Here is a 16,319-nt window from a genome sequence, read left to right on the forward strand (position 1 = left end):
ATTGAAAGATGAACACATGCATTGTTGATTTTTGTGGAATTGTCGTCAGTCAATAAGTAAAGCATTGACTAACAGCAGCCTGGCCGATAGAGAGAAGGCAGTGGTGGTGTCAGGGTGGGAGAGAGAGGGAGAGATCCCCAGCAGCAGTGCTGTCCCAGTGCGACTCACAGGCTAAATGAGCCAGGCGTGTTGCCCCCTGATGCTCTGTGACCTAGATTGAAGACACAGGCAGGCTCGTAATCTCTCATTTCTCTCTCTCTCTCTCAGTTGAGAACAGGCTGCAGAGATGAAAACCTGCCTCTCAACAGCAGCAGCAGCAGCAGCATCACAGACGGACGACGGGATGGATGCTAGTCATTAGAAAATCCATACATCACATTTATCAGCCTGAACAGAGGACAGAAAATGACTCCATGCATCTGTGCAATCTGTGCAGAACTGTCTGCTTTACTAGACATGTGATACATTTATGAGTCATCTATATAGACTGTGTGGATGGCACGCATCATATAGGTTATGAGTAGGGCTGTGTATCGTTTGGATTGTTTGAAATGTATCAAAACTAAATATGACATCTGAGTTTTAACACCAATATGTTTTAGCCATGGCTGTAGTCTTTCTGTCTACTATTGGATGGATTGCCATGAAATTTGGTTCATTCTTTCAGGTTCCCATCAGAATAAATGTGCCTTAATACAGCCTCACAGAGCTGCTAGCATGTCTGTACACTCTCAGTATCAATGAGGATTCAGACCGTATTGTTGCATGTGTGGCCAATGTAGCAGCTACCTCATATCTTCAAGACGCTTTTTTTCATTTCACAAAAGATGCTAGACTTCTCAAACATTAAATGTTGTCTAAACACACTGACAGAGTAAAATACAACGATTGTGATTCAAATCAGTACATCTGAATAAGCAATTAGTAAACAAGATTACCTATCTAAACATATTTTTATTGCAAACGTTCGGTACTGTATGCCACACACTGCCTGTTGTCTTCTGTGAACAGCTTCTGTACAAAGCACACACACTCAATATGAATACAGGCGCTGCAGACACTACAATGCCCACACACACTCCCAAGCTGAGCATCTTAAACAGTTGTGGTTCAGTGCTTCAAATTCCAGTCCGGCTCAATCACCAAGTCTTTGACCCCCCTCAATGGCTTTCTTTGTGTTCTTACAGTCAAAGAGGTTAAAGTAGGTGGAGTTGGTCACTCTCTATCCCTCTCTCTGTCTGTCTGTCTGTCTGTCTGTCTGTCTGTCTGTCTGTCTGTCTCTCTCTCTCACTCACTCTCTCTCTCTCTCTCTCTCTCTCTCTCTCTCTCTCTCTCTCTCTCTCTCTCTCTCTCTGTCTCTCTCTTTCTCGCTCCCTCTTGCTCTCTTTCACACATACACACAAATGCACAGGCACACAATGCAGCAAGCAACTATTGCTGTGAAAAAAAAACTGCTGATGCATATTTTCCACAGTTTGTTGCTCGGGGAGTCCCAGACATCGGGCCCACAATGGGGTGATTGTTGCCATGTAAAAGATATCCATGAGAAGGTTTGCTCTTTGGAGCGACCAGCTGCTGCTTGCCTCATCCAGCATCGAGCAGACGGCTAACGCACGTTATCGGGCTGTGAGACGTGAGTAAGGGAGAGGGGCATCTGGATAGCACCGGGGCCTTTTTATTAGTCGCCTCTGATCTAAGGTTACAAAAGATGGAGCCATCAGAAGAAGCTCAGTCATTCTGGGTGTGTCACGTTACCACACACACACTTCAAACACTAAAGATCGTCAAAGGTGGTCGGGCCAGAGCAAAGCAGCAGAGGAGAGGAGGAGACTCAAGTCACATGACTTCAACTTAATCCTGAATCTAGTCAATTATATTATCTTGAGATCTGATGAACATATGAAGAGAATTACAAGGTCCAAATGATCTAATTCCAGCTTTTAAATGTGACTTTATTTTTTAATCGTTTGAGTTGTGGACAAAACAAGACATTTGAGGACATCATCTTGGGCTTTTGGAGACACTGATCAACATCTTATAGACCGAACAACTAATCGATTAATTGATCGATTTATTCACTTAGACCTGACAAAAGGTTTGAAATAACCAGTGGTTTTATATCCCAGTCTGTTTGATATCCCTGTAAACTCAATATATAAAACATTCTCTGGTGATGGAAATAGGCAAACGCCTTAGCTAATATCCAGTTAACAACCCATGTGTTCTACAATTTGAGTGTAACAAAGTTAAAATATTGATAAACGATATTGATGTGAATGTTCTATTCCTTTTATATCAGAAATTACATTGCAGACTACTTATTATTACATTTTAATAAAAAATACATACATTATTATGTTATTATATATAATCAAAATGTTTACAATATATTTGATTCAAAATGTGCATTTCAAGATTTGAGACGCATGGGACAGATGTCAACAGTTCACAATCTAAAGCACACTATAAGGCACTTACAGTAAACACAGTCAAAGCTAACAAAACAAGAGCTTTTTCAATCGCACCACAGTGCTCAAAGAACAATCCACACCAGGTTAATCCATCTGCTAGAAACTTGATAACATCCTTGGTACATAATTGAGTAAAGTGTTGTCGAACCAATCTTGTTCCAGTGCATATTGGTTCACTTGATTACATTGTGATTCAACAGCATCCGCAGCCTCTCAGCCATGTTAAGTCAGTTAAACACAGGGTGATCACCCCCTCCTCCATTATCCGGTCTCATTATCACACAGTTAATTGGTCTCTATTATTAACCAGAACACACACTGCACCCTACAGTTGCTCAGGTCAAAGTATAACGCGGCCCCACTCTGTATAATGAATGACATCGTGTCTCGGTAAACTGATACCTACAAACAACAAGCAGCGATGAAAGAAGTGAGTCTTGTAAAAAACACAAAAGGCCCGATGGTGGTTGAAGATACTGAAGTGAAACAAGTGACTGGGAAAATCATTGAGATCCACAGTCGGTTGTGCGGAAAGATAATGCCCAGAAAGATTGTTTGCATTTTGATGAGATAAATCGTTCTGAACACCAACTCTGTTATGATAACTACGATGAATGAAAAAGTGCACAGTAATGATGGCTTCCTCCTCAGTTTTCTCACGGGCTGTAACGTTTTCATTTCACCTGTTCTTCTGAATGGGCCAGTTCCAGGTATCTGTGAGTGTCTGTGATGGAGACTCAGGCCTCAGTGGGCCATACATCCCCCCGCTTGGCTCTCCATGAGCAACACAACATTACTCATCCACCCCCCGGGGCACCTGAGCGCTGCACAGCACCAATCAAGCTGCTGCACTGTGATTCACAGTGTGAGGAGGAGACTTGCATAACAGCCATACTCCCGTTTCCCACAGTCATTTTTATAAAACAAATAAATCCTCCTATATCTGCTGTAGTTTAAGGGTTCAGGCTCTAAGAGCAGCTGAGTGTTGGAGGGACCACAGCATAATTTAGTGACCACCAAAGTATGAGGCTGCATACACACAGAGACACACACACACACAGAGCCTCCGGGAAGACAAACTTGACCCATTTTCCCTGACAGGAGTGAATGTGCTTATAGCTGAGGATGAGCAATGTATGACATACATGAAGGCAGATAATGTGGATCAAAACAAGAACACAGAGGGGAGGGTGGGGGATACAACATTATATATTACTAACACCATTTTGTATTTGTTCTTATTGTGTTAAAATATATGCAAATAAATGCCTCTATGCACAGTGAAATCAACAAGGATGGTTGATGGATAAATGACAGCTTGAAGAAGGAGGTCAGTGTGTTGGTATCGTGTGTTGTAGTCGTGCTCGGATTCACTGCAGCGGCTCCGAGTCCCACTCAGCTGACACCGGACTGGTTGTCGGTGTTGCATGTAAACACGCTCAAGACCTGCACTTAAACTTCCGTTTCCACCGTTTACCGCGGCAGCTTAAACTGTTAAACCCACTGTATGTAAAGCTCACCTTCGGATAGCTCCAGGTCCAGCTCCGCCAGCTGGTCCCTGACCTCTTTCGGCAGAGGCGACAGATCGACGCCGCGGTCGGCCATCGTCGGAAGCGCAGCGGCAGCCCGCGGGACGGTCACGGTGTGTCGGTTGACGGCAGGTACAGTCCAGCAGGAAACTACGGCCGACAGTTCAGGACGCAGAAGTGGTGGCGTTTACTCCATCTCCGCGACTCCCCGACACCGCCATGACTGTGGGAGATGGGAACAACTCGCCGGAGGAGTCTGTCAGTCACGTGACCCGCTGGACGGCGGGATGAAGCAGACTCTCGACTCCCTCTGCTGTTGTGTTCTCACCGCTGGAGGAGGAGGACCCTCCACAGCCGAGGCACCTGCACCTCCTCAGGAGGAACTGGTCCCAGAATGTCTCCCATTCATTCATACATACATACATACATACATACATACATACATACATACATACATACATACATATATATATATATATATATATATATATATATATATATATATATATATATATATATATATATATATATATATACACACACACACACACACACACACACACACACACACACACACACACACACATAATGATGATATATGTCCTATGTTAAAAACAAACCTCTCACAGCAGAGCTTTTGACTCCACAGCAGTAAATCAGGTGTTACTAATAACAGGAGTGGTGGCTCTGTTCTAACAGTTCCAGTGAGAGAGACTGTGAGCCAGCATTAAAACTCATAATCAGGTAAATGAAATGCATTTTATTATTTACACCAGTGTTTTTCCCACTGCTACTGACAACAAGCATGTTTTTTTCTGTTAAAAAAAGACCTATGGTGTACCAGACCTAACAGTTCTTTGACCAGATGGTTATAATATGAAAGCCCAAGTTGACAATACAAGCAGTGAGAATAAATGGAACTGTTATGTTGTTGACCTAACATAAAAACAGTGAGATGGAAGACGCTAAAAGTGAAACATTATGCAGAGCTGAGGGGATTTGTGATTTTTCCACACCTGGCTTTGTTATGTTATAACAGGGTTACTACAAGTCTAATTAAACAAATATATTATATAAACTGATCCATAGCTCGACTTGACTTGAGCAAATGTCGACTCATTAGAAGGAAGAAAGTTGAGATCAGTGAAAACATGCTGAAGTTATTTTTTTATTAATTTATTTGATGATTTGCCAGAGACAACTTATCAGTTGAGACTATACACAAGTATTTTTTTTCCATCTTGATGCCTGAGTATTTGACAAACTCTCCATACAGATATCAGAGACATTTTATTATGTGGTTCAACCTGCGTTAACACATAAAAGACATGTATGCTCCTTCACAAAAATAAAAAGGGACATACTAATCACATGATGGAAAAAAGCTTGACATGCCCTCCTTGAAAGATAAGCATTCGTCAGAACTATTCCATGTCATTAAAAGAAAAAAACATACAGAGCGACAAAAGGGGAAATTACTCATGAGTCCTGGAAGTACACGGCGGTATAAAATTTGCATCTCAAAACTTGAATTTCAAAAGAAGCAGCTTGTACAACTATTTGGGTTTACTTCATGACACAAGACAGCTTTTCAAATGTTGGAAAGCACCTTCTCTATACTGATGTGCACTAATCACAAATTCCATTCATTCGCATATTCTCTGCTCACCTCATAACTTTAGCTTTCAACTGAAATAGACCAAACCCCTCAAAGTGGCTGGGCTTAACACAAAAAATAAAAGCAAGAACATTTATATTCAATAGAAAAATATATTGCACTACTCTTTTCCTCAACTGAAATGCCAGGGTAAGTGATTTAAATCTAATATGTCTGATTATCATTACAAGAACTTCTGTCACATTCGGACCACGGATGGAATCCTTTAATAACAAAGAACATTTTTGCATTAGTAATTTCATCTTTTAAAACAGAAAAAAGCATATCTATAAACAGTGATAGTATGATGAAGCACAAACAAACAGTGGTATTCTTCAGCCTTGAGTAATCCATGCAGTCACTAAGGTTTAATCTTACACGACGAATGTAATGATATCCATTTCAAATGGGTTAAAACCGATGGTAAAAAGCCAGGCACACACTCACTGGGTAAACTGTGTACACTTGGTTTGTAATGACAAAAAAGTCATGTGTATTTAATGAGAATCAACTCAAAAAGGGAAACGGACAGAAAACAAAAAAAGGACAGGTTGAAAAGTAAACGTACAAAAACAAACATAAAAAAAACCTTCCAGGCTGCGATTTACTGAAATCAGCCAGCCAATCTCTCACTGTACTTTCACTGCATCAGCAAACATTATGTCGATGACGAGAATCAGGCATAAAAATTGTTTCATACAAATGAAAAATACAAGTCAAATTGTCAGCCTGGAAAGCAAATCACCTTATCACAGCCAGCGTGTGGGACTGAGGTTGGAGGTAAAATGAAAGTTTTCAGTTATAATCGTCATCTGAATTTAAAATATTTTCAAAATGTCACGATTGAACAATAAATGACCCCAAATCCTGCAGAGCGAGTGTCCAACGTGTTTTCATATTTACAAACAGAAAATGGTGGAGCATCTCTGAACAGCCGGGACTGGAGCGTTGACGGAGGCCCTGTGCCGTCTTTGTGTGATTATCACTGGCTGTGAGGGGGATCAGAGTATCTTAGTCTGGGGTTTGAGGGTGTGCCCCTCTTTTCAAACGCTTTGCACCAGTCCAGCCTCCAAATGCCACTCTAGTTCATACGGGCTTCCTGCGTCAGCACATCATCTTGGGGTTGACTGTGACTGCGCCGCCATGACAACCCCTCCTGGCTGGCCCGATCCCATGCCCGCCAAAACCGACATAGCCACCGCCTCCGCAGCGCGGACGCTCAGCCCGTTAATGGTGGCGCCTGGACTGCTGGCCGAGGCGGGTGGTGATGGCCCGTGCTGTATAACTGCCGCTGGGGAGCCGATGGGTTCACTGGAAGTATTTCTGGAGGTTTCCTCTCCTCCTGCAGCTAGAGACAGAGAAAGAAACATTCACCCTTAAAGAGGTGAGCGAGTAAAAAGAACACATTAGATGGATGAGATGGTAGATGGGTTCTGACAAAAGGAGTGATACAGAGCAGGAAGCTCGTTGGTCAGAGATGTTAGATCATCATTTTTCATTCCTGCTAGCAATTCCGATATCTGTACTTGTGCATCTGCTCATACAGAGTACTGTGGTTAAAAAAAAATGTGTGTGTGTTCTTGTTCCTCTATGCCGATGGGGACTTTAAAATTAATGCACCCAGCCCCGTGGGGACGTGTGTCCCTGTGGGGACCTAAAATGAGGTCCCCACGGGCAAACCCCTCCCATGAGCTTCAGAAGAGTGTCTAGGCACGCCCTATGCTTCTTTCTAATAAGTCCCCTGGAAACCATTTTCAAGACAAAATTTGTGTGACTGTATGAGTGACAGTACCCTGTGTGACAGTACCCTGTGTAAAACGCGCCCCCTCACGTTTTACACAGGGTACTGCAGTCCCCATGAAGTCGGTTGTTCTTGAAGTGTGCATTGGTGTTTGTTCACTCTCTTGCACTCTCTATTGGTCAAAGGTAGTATTAAAGTTTGGGAACGCATATAAAACTGTCTTATTTTACCATGGGCATGAATACATTGGTACATTTGTACATAAATAAATACATTATATGAATATTGATATTGCTATAGTTTTAATAATAATATTTAATAATATATTTTATTTATTTATATTTTATTAATTATCTCATGAATGACAATAACATAAGGTCTTGTTTTGCTAACTTGTCCTATTAAACAGTGTTCACTGTTCACTGACAACGATATTTTAACAAACAAATGCAGGTATAGAGCCATATCTATAGAATAGGAGTAGAAGAGACATTTTCCTTTTAAATTAACATAGCAGGATGGGCGATAATTTTCATATGTACACTTTCCATTGCAATCATCATAGCAGGCCAACTTCTTCATAAACTACTTATGTTAAGTTGCGGACTCACTGAGGAAAGGTTTTGCAGTAATAACTTCAAAGACAAGAAGAGTAGTGATATTATAAAGCATTGAGAGTCAGAGTACAACAACTTAATGCTTACATTGATACTTGAAGTAGAAGAAAAACAAGTCCCATTACCTCAGTTATTTAGTCACTTGTTAGCACGAGCCAGTGTCAACAATCTCTTGTTTGTGATTTTGGGCTGTACAAAATATATTTAATTGTAGTTACTTATTATATTTTAAGCATGTTATTGCGTAAAATTTGTAATTTTTAAAAACTTTTTAAAAAAAAATCAAAAAAAAAATTTTTTGGAGTAAAAATTCTAGATTTAAATTTTTAAAAACTTTAAATTTTGAATTTTCTTCAAATTAAAATATTTAGGTTTTTAAACTTAAAATATTTAATTCTTTAATTTTCGGAGTTATTAAAAAAAAATAATTTAAAACTTAATTTTTTTTATTTAAAAAAAACTTAATATTTAATTTTTAAAAACTTTTTTTTAATTAAAATTTTTTTAATTTAAATTTAAAAAAGTGTTAAATCAGTTCAAAAAATTATTTTAAAAAAAAATGAAATGTTTAAAAAAAAAAATGTAACTTTGGCTACTATTGATGTATGACCTGGCTCAGGTTAAAACCTTTGTAAATCATGATCAAATACATACAGAGAATGAACGCCATGAAACTTTATTTTATTATCTAGTGTTTTCTGTTTTCCAGTGTGAAATATTGCCAAATTGCTGACATTTTTAAGCTGCTGCGACTGTTACATTATCCCTTATCATCTGCCTGTGTAGTATTATGCATGTGCAACTCTCAACGGAGATGAGGACGACGCGAGATGATGGAAGTAGCTAACAAGGGAGCTATCTCGTTTTCATTTTTTTACAATCTTCGTTTCTTTCTTATACTGTGTTTGTTTCAATGTTATGCACTACCAGCCAAGACAAATCCGTTGTATGTAAAAACATACGTGGCAATAAATGGTTCTTATTAAGACTTGGTGAACGAGTGACACGTGTTGTTGTTCCTGTGTAGCATGAGTTAGCTAATAAACAATATAACATTGCGATATTGGTGCATAGACTCAGACTAGATACCTGATCCAGCATTTTTAGGCAGTATCAGAGTCATTTCCGAGACTGGCATTGGAAACAACTCTATTGTTCAGCTCAATGTTACCTAAGAAAGCCTTCTTCTGCATAACAGTGACCGGGCAGTCTTTGTGGGCCAGGAGGAGCTGCTTCAGCTGAGCCACCTCGTTCCTCAGTAGGCTTACTTCATTCTGATGGCAACACAAAACATACAGCACTCAAATAATTTCCAGCATGACGAATCTGTGTGCATTATTAAATTACTGATACAACCCTGGAGTGAGCAAGAAATGGAAAACTCACAGACAGGGACACATTCATGCCGGCCAGATCATCTGACTTCTTTTCCAACGAGTTAACCCACAGCTTTCGTTTTTGCCTGCAGCGGGAGGCGGCCGCTCGGTTTCTCTCCAGGAAACGCTCCCTCCTCTCGTCGGGGTCCATCTCTGAAGCTCGCCGCCGCCGGCCTCCTGTGGGCTGAGCAGGGGATACCTTGGGAAAGAGGAGGGTTGACGATGAATACTTTAAGGTTGGACATGCATGTCCTGAGTTCTGTGCTTAATAAAACAGATTTTAAAGTAATATTTGTATAGTATTAGTATAGCACGTTTATTGTATCTACATATATTGTGCAATCGACCAATAGCAGATGGAGACACCCCGTAAAGGTGTCTCTATCATCACAGAGGGAGAATCTACTTTTCCTCTCTCATCTCAGTTCATTTCCTTCTCTTCAGCTCCTCCTCTTGTACTGATTCATTTAATTTTTGCCGCAAAAAAAAGTCAACACATGTGAGGTGAATTGTGAAACTAACTAGCCGTCATCGCTGGCCACTGTTTCACGAAGCGCCACTGTCCCAGAGCAATTGTTTAGATGATGTCTGTCTGGGGACGAATGGCATTGAACTACAAGCAGTACACCAGTTACATCATCTAGTTATCTGAATCAGGCTTTGAGTGGATTTAACTGCCTGTCTGGTCTCCTCAAGTGGTTGACATAATCAAAGAGCCACCTTGTTCAGTAAAGATTTTTGCACTAACAACAAGACCATCCAGTTCATCACTCTTACACATACACACAAACACGGACATAAGAAATGACTGCAATCAGACGAGCAAGTTGGTAATCTTAGTATTGCACAATACCTTTCACAATACCTGCTCCAAAATCAAGATATTTCTTTGTCGGGCCAGGCGAGGTCAGACCATGTTTGTATTTATTCAATCAAACATTACAGCAGTGGTTGTGTAAAACAGGACTCAAGACGAAGGATGTGAAGAACTAATAGCGCTAACAGAGCACAGCTAACGGAGATAAACACACAGCAAAAGACAGGTGTTTTTATTTGTTTAAATTTCTGTCACAGATAAAAGTCACCTATAAATGTATTCCTGTTAAATACTGAATGGCCTAGCAGAGGTACTTGTACTTTGCTAACAAGAAGTATAAATAAAGTAACCTGCATATTGTCTCCCCTTCATTCCACTACTGACAGGCATGCTGTTCCTGGTGGAGATCTACACTTGGTGCACTTTTTGCATTAGTTTATGCTGCAGCATAATCTGCCTCTCTGATATCCACCTCCACCATCTGCTTAAAATGTTCCAAATACTTGTTGTTTCAGGTTAAGGGGGTAGAGTATTTGATACTGAAGAGAGTTTATGGATTTAGTATTATCTCAGGAACCCACGTGTTTGTCTACATCAATGTCAATAAAAGGTTCTCTGTACACTGCAGGCCTTTCTGTGTCTGATCCTAGTTAGAATCTGATACAAACATATGTGGCATGCGTCTTACCTGGGGTTGCGCAGGTGATGGTGCATCAGAGTTTTGAGTGGGTTGTTGGCTATGTTCCGGTCGCTGGGGGACAGCAGGGATGGATCCCGCCCCCACACCAGCCCCATCTTGTGCTCCTGGGCCCTGATGAGGATGAGTTAGAACTGCCTTAAGCCGCTACAAAGACACACAAACACTCTGTGTAAGTAATTACATTTTTAGGCTATTACAAAAAGCTTTTTTAATAATGACAAATGTCATCACATTATACAGCACACCTTGAGAATAGAAGCTATTTTACATAAATCAACATGTTTTTCAGAACCTGCAGCCCTTAAAATGATGCCAACTTGACTGATCATCTCACCATCTTGGTCTCAGTGTGCAGACTATACCCAGACGGGGAGGAGGATTCACTGCTGGCCCCACCAACTGGAGGTCCTGGGATTCCAGGGATGTTGGGCACCGAGTTTGCTGGCCTCGCAAGCTCCACAGTACAACAAATACACGAGAGAGAGGGAAACAGATGGAATATGGTCAATTTAAAAAAAATAGAAGTATAATTTGTGATAAATTGCTTTCTTTCAATCATTACAGTATCAGTTTGTACAGGTTACACAACAACTCAAACTAAACAACAACACAAATACATAACAGAGCATAACGACAAATTATACGAACAATCAGACTGACAGAAAACATACAAGAAAACACAGACATGATTTGTTAAATGTTTTGAAGATTCCTTACAGATATAACTGAGGTCATCTGAACAGGACTGGGCAAGAGGGGGACTGTCTGCCCATTAGGAAGCCTCACCAGTGGAAAAGCACTTGTTGGAGAGCTGTTGACCAAAACAGATACTTGTAAATGGGTGATCCTCCATTCTATGACCATTGACAGAATACTGATTGAGACCCAGGTTGAAAAAGTATATTATTCTGCCAGTCAACAATCTCTCTAAGTGTTAACTGTAAGCTTACAAAATAATAGATTTAGAACAGCTTGAGGTGCTTTAGCAGGAGCAAGTTTCTTGTTCTTATCATAACGTGATAATTTACCTTAAACCAATAGTCATTTTTCACTGAATAGAGAATCAACGCATCATATGCGTAAACATTAGCTAATAAGTTGTAATTTAGCCCAGCAAGACTGTGCTCCCCACTGGCTGCACACAGTTAACGTTACTAGCGCCGCAAACATTGCCTTAATGCAAAGATTTGTTATTTGAGTTTCTCGAGAAATTGTTTGAGCCCATATTGACACAAGACAATAATTATTTTCACAGAAGACAAAACTCTTTCCACTTATTCAGAGATACAGATACACACCAAAGTAATATTGACAAACTCCAAAAAAATGACATTGATGTGCATTTTCCTAAAATATCAGTTTTAAGATATTTTCAAATACAGCCACGGACCTCAAGAAATGCAAACAACAGGAAGACACTGTAGTTTACCTGAGCTGTCTGTTGGAGGGCGGTGTTTGCGTGATGACAGATGTTGGAGATGGCAGAGTTGGGTGAAGTGCGTCATTGCTCAGATGAAGGGGAAGAGAACCTGGGCGCACAATGGTCGGAGTAGGGGCAGAGCTTACCACAGGCTGTGTGAGAACTTCCTGTTGACAAATCAAACAATAACACAATATATTCTCCATTCATAAATGAATTGTATCTGCATGAATAGGAAACCAATCATTGATGTTCAAGTGGCAAGTCTTAAAGGTCTCCATCTATGTTATTTTCCAGGTTTTTCTAAAAGGAAGCAGCCACTCAGTCATTAGCAAAAGTGACGCAAGTTACCAATGTTAGCTTATCAATAAGGTTATGAATGACGTGAATGCTAGCACAAGCTGAGTCAACATTAGCTTGGCTGAATTTTAAAATAACTTAAAGGGTTGGTTTGTTATTTTTAATACGGAAGTATGTATGTATTTATACTACAATGTTTAGCAAGATTAAATTACTGTTTTGTCAATAGGGTCTTGTATCTTTGAAGACAACAATATAAAAAAAAGTCATTTTAAATGTACGTCAATTTCATAATATTTTCCCCGATCAACCTTGCCATCTGATTGCCTTGACAGGGAATAAAAACTTTTATATTACTGTATTTAAAGCCAACATACTCAATTGACAAATTTGCTAGTCTACTGCTGCAACGAGCATTCAGCTTGATATTGTGTGACTTTTTAGATCCTAATCAACACAGCAGTTAATCAATTAGCATCCATGCTAGCCACGTAAGCACAGGGTGTGGCAGTCCATTACATTGGCTCTCACCCTTGAGTCTCTGCTGTTGTCCGACATACTGGAGGAGGAATCTGGACTTCCGGGACAGGAAGAATCCACTTGCAAAGGACCCTCATTTTCAACTTTGACTTCAGACGGTGTTTGTAGAGGTCCCGCCTGAGCATAGAGCAGAAAATAAATATAATTTTTCAGATAACTTAAAATAATAAAAGGGTGATATAATTTTTATCAATTAACCTGAGGAAAACAACAGAGTGACATTCATCCCTTTTCTCACCGGGTGTTTTGTCCTCTGGTCGTCCTCGTGTGCTTTTGTAAACTCATGTTCAAAGGAGCTGGCTAGCTCATTGAATAGCCCAACCTCTTCACAGTTCTTCAGAAAACGTGTGGGTGTGGGTGTCTGGTCTGCAAAAACACCCAACAACAAAAACATATAGTATGTTCGTCAAGAAGTTAACAAGACAGAAATATCTCCTTCCCAACAGACATCCCAGTAGTATATCGACACAGGTGTTTAAAGCAGGGGTGTCAAACTCACATGCTCCCCATTTTGATCTCAAGTGGGCCGGACCAGAAAAATTGCAGCATAATAACGCATAATTAACGACAATGTTTCTCTGTGTTTAAATCATTGGTGAAGGTTTTTCATGACAAACTCTATTTTAAGGTCTTTCAACAATTAACTAGAAACATAAAGACCAAAAATTCAGACATCAGCCCTGTGTTTATCTGCCTGGGCTCTCCTCTGCAGATTCCCTCGCTTTGTGATGCCACTTTTATTATGTAATTAATGTTTAACAACTTCCAACAAATAATATCAGTGCTCACATGAATTGTGACTGTGGATCAATGGTTTGCATGTCTGTCCTATAAGCCCTGTGCTTATAGGACAGACATGAAAAAAAATATTTTTCTCTTCTGTTGGACTGGACACGCTGTCGGGCTGGACTGGACCCCTTGGCGGGTCTATGTTTGACACCCCTGGTTTAAAGCATTGACAATTTGATAACTCGTTAGCTGAGCTTTATTCAACAAATACTTATGTAAATGGTAAAGCCATTACCTGCGATGATAACAGAGTCTGTTCTAGCAGGACCGAATTTTAATGTCATTTCATGCTTGTGCTTGTGGACCGACAGGTGATCTTCATTTGTGAATCTCTGCAAAAAAATAAAATAGCACAGCAGATAGGAAAGAATACAATGTGTAGCATCCGTGTTTCTACTGAGCTGCTGAAAAATGAGAACGAATTTGTTAAAAAATAAATAAATATAGATGTGAGACACCTGCTTTCTGAGCAATGGTCCACAATGAGGTAGGGCTTGATCATTATCTACACTTTTGGCATTTGTACAGTACCTTCAAGGTGGAGTCTGCAATTCTGGTGAAAGATTGTTCATATATTTTAAATCAACAGCAAAACAAATACACCTTTCTTTTAGTACTTCTTCAGAATGTTAGCATGTGTCAGCTTCACCATCCCTCTTGCTCCCACTGCCTTTCTCTTTATACATTCATGGTCTGTCTCCTGTACTGACTGGATTAGTGCTGTGTGGTTCAGTCCAAGACACTTTTTTCATTTTCCATTTATAGTAGACCATGTATGAACACAAGATTTCTCTCACACACACACTATTTTTTTTTAATGCAAAGCTAGCTATAAGCTAAATTGGAGAGAGCTCATGAAACAATAAGAAAGAGTGGAAGTTTTGTTTCCGATTGATGGGCTGAATGATCAGAGGTATCAAATGTAAAGAGAGTAAAAGAGGGTATGCATATGAATTAAAGCATTCTCCAATCATACCTGCCCACATCCAAGGGCAGTGCATACAAAGGGTCGATCATCCCCCATCTCAGACAAAAGTTCTGCAAAAAAAAAGCAAAACAGTAATTTCTTAATGCTTGTATTCATTACGCACATGGAGGCAATCAAATGGCTGATTCTCAAGTTATTTAGACACAATACATTACTGGTATTGATTGAAGGCTATTGCAACTGATTATTTATTTATTTATTTAATGTATAAATTAATAATACTGGCTTTAGACAATGGACCACCCAGAAGCAACCACAAAACACTCAAATGTCAATATGTATAATTTGTAGGCATGTGTTTATATTGATTATGTATCAACCTGCAGCATTAGTCAATGGTGCTATGACATGACTATCATGCACCTACTGATAAATACAGTCAGTTTAGCGTCATTGATTGCATGGGCGCACCTGTCATCAAGAACGAAGAAGGAAATGATGGTGACAACTGATAAGAAGGTAAACAGGCTAGGACTGAACAAGACTGGTGGCCCGTTTGGAACATTTGCTTCGGTCTCGGAAAATCACGAACAAGCGTTTGACGGGAACGATGAGGCAGCAGAGTCCCCAGTAAGCTGCCATGTAACCCCGAAGTCTCATCCAGTCAACGGTGCTAGCCGGCTATCACTCGAGGTCGTTCGGCTATGTATGTGGACAGGTTCACCTAAAGTGTCCATTCTTAGGCTAGCACCGACTTTACCAGAGATGGGCCTTAAACTAGCACAATGTAAAGGCTAACCACACAAAAATGTTGTGTTTCCGACACTTGACAGCCATGTCATTATAAAGAACTTGGAAGCTAGCATTATACAAACGAACAGCAGATAACGGACGACCGGGATACGCCTCACAAAGCGAAAAGTGCAGTGTAGCTCCCAGTCACAACATAGCTAAGCTACGCTAATACTCAGTGCTCTCCGAAGCTTAGCGCCAAGCTAACGTTAGCACGCTAATGCTAAAGAAAGCTGTGCTCATAACCTACGATACACAGGCAAACATCACATGTCGTAAACATGGTCTGAATTCACTTGATCCACAAAACGGCAAATGTTATGTTAACTGATTCCAAATGAGCGTGAACTAACCCGACGTTGTAGCCTCTTGACTCCCCCCTCCCTGCTCCGGACAGTGCTGCTAACCGACGGCTGGCCGTTGTTGACACTCTGACACTTCCATTAGCAACACCGCGAGAGCTGGAACACGGTCTTAACGTTACGTAACGGGATTGACGTCGGGGACAACGTGAACGTGATGCCGGTAACTTTACCGAATTTTCACGTCTTTCGATATTACTTCATATAAACACTGTCGTTCCACTCCGTTATGTTGACGACCCGCGTCACCCAAATCGCCTGAGCACAACTCGCTAAAGAT

The 16,319-nt window shown here is 40.5% G+C and overlaps 2 protein-coding genes across 9 annotated transcripts in view; both read right to left on the reverse strand.

Moving 5' to 3' along the window:
- dip2bb (disco-interacting protein 2 homolog Bb) overlaps nt 1–4,255 on the reverse strand; it is a 31,888-nt gene extending 27,633 nt beyond the window's left edge. For all 4 annotated transcript variants that reach the window (XM_068593933.1, XM_068593931.1, XM_068593932.1 and 1 more), the window contains exon 1: nt 3,992–4,255. In XM_068593933.1, the coding sequence (XP_068450034.1) occupies nt 3,992–4,076 (85 nt within the window). In that variant the 5' untranslated portion in view covers nt 4,077–4,255. The remainder of the gene's footprint in view (nt 1–3,991) is intronic.
- A 1,612-nt stretch (nt 4,256–5,867) lies between these two features.
- Nucleotides 5,868–16,244, reverse strand: atf7b (activating transcription factor 7b). Of its 5 annotated transcripts, none has more exons than XM_068593456.1 (13): nt 16,031–16,244; nt 14,934–14,995; nt 14,489–14,510; nt 14,193–14,289; nt 13,407–13,534; nt 13,160–13,285; nt 12,338–12,495; nt 11,626–11,719; nt 11,243–11,362; nt 10,897–11,019; nt 9,402–9,590; nt 9,187–9,289; nt 5,868–7,005 (listed from the first exon to the last, which is right to left on the reverse strand). In XM_068593456.1, exons 2-13 carry the CDS (start codon nt 14,972–14,974, stop codon nt 6,770–6,772), a joined length of 1,437 nt encoding a protein of 478 aa, XP_068449557.1. In that variant the 5' UTR covers nt 14,975–14,995; nt 16,031–16,244; the 3' UTR covers nt 5,868–6,769. The 5 variants fall into 5 exon arrangements, with proteins under 5 accessions (XP_068449557.1, XP_068449555.1, XP_068449556.1 ...); XM_068593454.1 differs by having other exon boundaries at nt 10,897–11,052; nt 16,031–16,243; XM_068593458.1 differs by having other exon boundaries at nt 6,893–7,032; nt 10,897–11,052; nt 16,031–16,241.
- Between the last annotated feature and the right edge of the window lie 75 nt (nt 16,245–16,319).

This window comes from Clinocottus analis, unplaced genomic scaffold, assembly GCF_023055335.1.
Source record: "Clinocottus analis isolate CAN_PGR_092001 unplaced genomic scaffold, fCliAna1.0.p SCAF_3, whole genome shotgun sequence".
Classification (NCBI taxonomy): Eukaryota; Metazoa; Chordata; class Actinopteri; order Perciformes; family Cottidae; genus Clinocottus; species Clinocottus analis.